Source organism: Plasmodium coatneyi, chromosome 8 (genome assembly GCF_001680005.1).
Source record: "Plasmodium coatneyi strain Hackeri chromosome 8, complete sequence".
NCBI lineage: Eukaryota > Apicomplexa > Aconoidasida > Haemosporida > Plasmodiidae > Plasmodium > Plasmodium coatneyi.
Genome location: NC_033563.1, coordinates 265,860 through 270,690, shown reverse-complemented (window position 1 = coordinate 270,690; position 4,831 = coordinate 265,860). Strand labels below are relative to the sequence as shown.

The 4,831-nt window shown below is 35.4% G+C and overlaps 1 protein-coding gene across 1 annotated transcript; it reads left to right on the top strand.

Moving 5' to 3' along the window:
• Nucleotides 1-1,176: 1,176 nt before the first annotated feature.
• PCOAH_00019800 (KIR protein) lies at nt 1,177-3,132 on the top strand (the record flags this gene model as incomplete). Its single annotated transcript, XM_020058789.1, has 3 exons — nt 1,177-1,188; nt 1,311-2,006; nt 2,305-3,132. 3 exons carry the CDS (start codon nt 1,177-1,179, stop codon nt 3,130-3,132), a joined length of 1,536 nt encoding a protein of 511 aa, XP_019914648.1.
• Nucleotides 3,133-4,831: the final 1,699 nt, after the last annotated feature.

The window sequence follows — 4,831 nt, the reverse complement described above, 5'->3', positions numbered from 1 at the left end:
TAAACTGTTAAACCCGAAGCCTAATCCCTGAACCCTTAAACCTAATGGGTAAGTCCTAACCCCTGAAACCTAAACCCTTGAAGCCTAAAGCACTGGACCCTAAACCTTGAACCGTAAGTGCTAAAACCTAAGCCCCTGAACCACCTAAACTGTTGAAGTTGTGCTCAAAAATCCTTTTAAGATTTAGAATCTTCTATTAATGATACAATTGAATGAGCTTTAATCCTATGAAGCCTCTTCCATCTCTTTAGTTTCTTTAATTTTTTTAGACTTCTTGGTAATATCAGACCGGAAAAAAAAAAAATAGCATAATTTAATATTTGTATGTAAAATATCATCTATGTGGAGGAAGAGAATGAAGAGTTCAATTAATATTGTATACACTATATGTAGAAATGTTATTTATGGTGTACACACCAGGTGAGAAAAAATAAAAAAGCATGGGAATGGAAAGAAAATTATTATTATTATTGAGTGATTATAGAAGATGAAGAGGGAAGTATTCTGCAGATTGTGTTTACAAGGGTTGATATATATATTTTTTTATGTATAATGCACTTCTCTCTTTTGATTTTCCCCTGTATGCTCCTCTTTAATTCATACCGTTTACTTAATATAAGTTGATGTGCACATTTAAGAAGGGAAGGCGGTACTATGTATATGTATATATATATATATATATATATATATATATATATATATTACACAATGTTTATTTGAAGTTATTTGATAATTTTTTTTTGAAATAACAGTAAAGCATAAATTAAGAATATATGTTGAAATTGTTTAGGAGAAAAAATTCCATTCTTGTATACTTAATAACTGTAGAGGGCGCATAACAATATAATGCTACGCATAGTGCTGCACAATATGCAATAATGAAGCATATATGTAGGAAATGTACAGAAAACTTAATTCCTCCTTTTTCTTTCCATCCTGCTATTACATTGTATTCGTTTATATTTCCGCTTTAATGATATATGTGATAGTTTGGTACATGTGTATATATGATATTATTAATTAAAAGTTAAACAATGTGTACTAATGAAAGAAGTAAAAATTTGGAGTTGATAATCATTAAGCGGCAAGTAAAAGTCTCGCATACCTATTCTATATAAATATATGAACAACACACTTTAGTACGAACTTATTTTATATGAAGGATATATATGAACAATGGTACTGACGGTAAATGTACTGCAGGTTATTCCTTACTCAAGGTGCATACATAAATATTAGGTACATAGTCTTTAAATTATGACATAATGGAAATGTAGGAATACATGTATTCCCCTTAATTTGTTCTATAGGTGAAGGAAGGGGATGAATTACCTTCCGAGGAAGTGTATAGAAAATTCAAGGAAAGTATAGGTAATTCTAACTGTAATTCCGTGGGAGGAATAAGGAGTAAAGTACAGACTTATCATTTTATTAAAAAATATAGTGATAAAATTAGCTCTGCCTACTGTTACGCACAGGAAAATGAGACGGACAAATTGTCAGATGATGATCGTTGCGGTTTTTTATACTATTGGTTAGGTGATATAATGGAAAGTGAGGACAGGAACAATCGGTTCTCGTTTATCATTGGGAACATGTATAATCTACTGCGGCAGCTGGAGCCTAAGTGTAACTGTAATAATATATACCGTAGTACCAGCGAAACCATCTTTGATAAGAGTAGGAAAATATTTGATTATGAATATAACATTAAAGCTCTACAGAAGAGAGACAATTGTAGTGATTATTCCGATGGGCAGAAATATGACCTCCATAGGGAAGAAGCTCAAAAGGAATATGAGTGGTTATGTGAAAATTGTGGGGTAGGTGATGCTGGGTATTGTGAGAAAATCAAAGGGAAAAACAGAGAATGCAAAAATAAGGGGCCAGTAGAATTAGAATGCCCACGAAAAAAACCTTCTTCTGGGGATGACTTCGACAATGATTCAGCAGCACAGCAGGACGATGAACCTGAGGAACTTGACGATCCGGAAGGCATATTAGGGGTACGTCCACCTCTAACACAACCTTCCACCTACCACTTCCCTTCCATTCCGTCCATTTCATTCCAGTCCTTCCACCATTCCTTCCTACATGTCTATCTTTTTCTTTTTTTAATTCCTTTTATTCCTTTAAATTTCCTCTTAAAATTAAAAAAGATATATACAACTCCCTCACTATATATCTATATGTAGACATACATATATATACTGTATATACATATGTATGCACATGTACATATATATATATATGTAGATATATATATGTATTTTTGCACATATTTTCTGTTCATTATACTTGTAGAGTACACATTTGGACCGAGTGAAATCCAAATTAAAGCAGTATGAAGAATTAAGTGGGGGCTCAGGGGGTTGTGGTAATGATAGTGGTAATATCCTCCAAAGTGTAAAGAGCACATTGCAGTCAAATATAGGAGTTGATAATAATGCAGAGAAGATTTTAGGTGCTTGGTGTTATACGTACGAAAAAAAAAATGGTAGTAATCCCATTAATGAATATTGTGATTACTTGTATTATTGGATAGGGGATACACTGTTGAACGGTTCTTTGAGTGTTCGTAATTTAAAGGACCTTATGAGTGACCTCTTCCCAAAATTGAATAGTTGGAAGTCTATAAAGGGGTGCGATAAAATAGAGACCACTGCTGACGAAAGCGAATTCAATCGTAGAAAACAAGTGTTTGAATACCTCCAACAATGTAAAATTATGAAGGCACAATTAAAAGGAAACAGTAAAACTCCCCCTACTCAAAAGCCCAAATGTACGCAAGCTTATGACACCTATCTAAAGGAAGTGGTTAACGCTCTTAAGTCTGAATATACTAAATGTAGTGGACCAGATCGAAAGAGGAGTGTTAGTGATTCATATTGTACCAATTTTTTAGCAATGTGTCAACAATGTAACCCTGAACAACTATCACAATTGAAATGTGAAGTACCCAAAACCGAAGAGTCTATAGCATCCAACTATCAGGCATCCTCCACTGAGGACACAATCACCTCCCCATCTGAAAATAGCAGCAGTATCACCCCTACCACTGTTATATCTTCCATAGTCCCAATAATAGGACTTCCGTTAACTGCCTTACTCCTTTACAAGGTAAATATATAATTATAATTGAAATATACATAATAAAACTTATGAGCATTATATACAGAGCAAAATATATAGTTATCATTTAAAATATACGTATAAAGTAATTATCAAAATATATACATATTGAATGTTCGAATAATATTATATGCCTGCATTATTTTCATAAAACGGGGTGGAGGGAACGTAGAACAGAATATATCGTATATTGCACATATTTTAAACCTCCCTTTTTTCCCCCTTCTTAGTATACTTCTGCATTCGATTGGGTGAAGAAATCCTCTTCCAGGAGCAGAAGAAAAAAAAGGTCCATCACCCGACAAAGAATCGGCACATCATTAACAGATAACGACACTTCTTCCACACTATATTCAAGAGAAACAGGTTCAATAGAGGAAGAGGCTTCCACACTAGGTAACGATTCAACGGATGAAGTATCTACTTTATATGGTGGGCCACCACCACCCACGGGAAGAAGTAACAATAGAAGGGAAAAACAACATCCACCACATAGCCAACAAGGACAACAACAAAGCCAACATAGGCAACAACAGAGACAAAGTAGCATCGGAAGGCAGACGTCAAGAAATATTAGTTATGGGAGAATGTAACATTCATAGTCAGCATGTAACATGTAACATGCAACATGTAACATCCTTAATAAAAGTTACAATGTAAGAACACACACACAAACACATTTTTTGTCATGCCTGCTGCTGTTCTTTTTTTTTGTTTGTTTGCTTCCTTCTTTTTTCCTCACTTTTCCTTGTCACACACCGCACGCTTCTTGAAAAAAAAAAAAAAAAAAAAAAGGATGGTTCTAGGTTTAAAATTTAGCGAAGGTAGGTTCCGGGTTAAGGGTATAGTGGGTTGTTAGGTGGGTTCTAAGGAGGAAGGAAGGAAGGTTGTTAGGTGGGTGGTGGTAGTGTGGTAGGTGGGTTGTTAGGGTGGTGGTAGTGTGGTAGGTGGGTTGTTAGGGTGGTGGTAGTGTGGTAGGTGGGTTGTTAGGGTGGTGGTAGTTGGAAGGAAAGTTGTTGTTGGTGGTAGGTGGGTTGTTAGGTGAGTTGTTAGTTGGGTTGTTAGGTGGAAGGAAGGAGATCTGAGGGAAGGAAGTTTGTGTTAAGGGTGATAGGGTGCAAGGTGAATTGTTAGGGTGGACGGGTGGTAGGGGTGTAAAGAAGGAAGGAGGTTTAAGGTGAGAAGGGATCTAAGGAGGAAGGAAAGGAGCTTCTAAGGAAGGAGAAGTAAAGGATGGGTCTAAGGAGTAGGAAGGAAAGGATGGGTCTAAGTAAGGAAGAAGGGAGGAAGGGGTCTAGGGAAGGAAGAAAAGGAGGTGGTATAGGGAAGGAAGGAATAAGAAGAAATAAAAGGAAAGAAGGAAACTAGGAAACAAGAAAACAAGAAAACAAGGAAACAAGGGAATGAAGGAATGAGAGTGAAGGAAAGAGAAAGAGAAATTACTATATAAGGTGTACTGTGAATTGAGGGAAAAAGATAGCTCAAATAAGGGAAAGTGGCACACCTAATATTGTAAATGAAATATTTATGATATATTTAACGAAGTGGAAGGATGAATAAGGGGGGAAGCATTAATAATACCTGATGAAAATTTTTTTCCCTTTTAAGCAAATATTGTGCCAAATATAAAAAAATAGTAACTGGGGAAGGGGGTACATAGTGTTGCAGTGAATAGGTACGAATAATTATACACAATTGA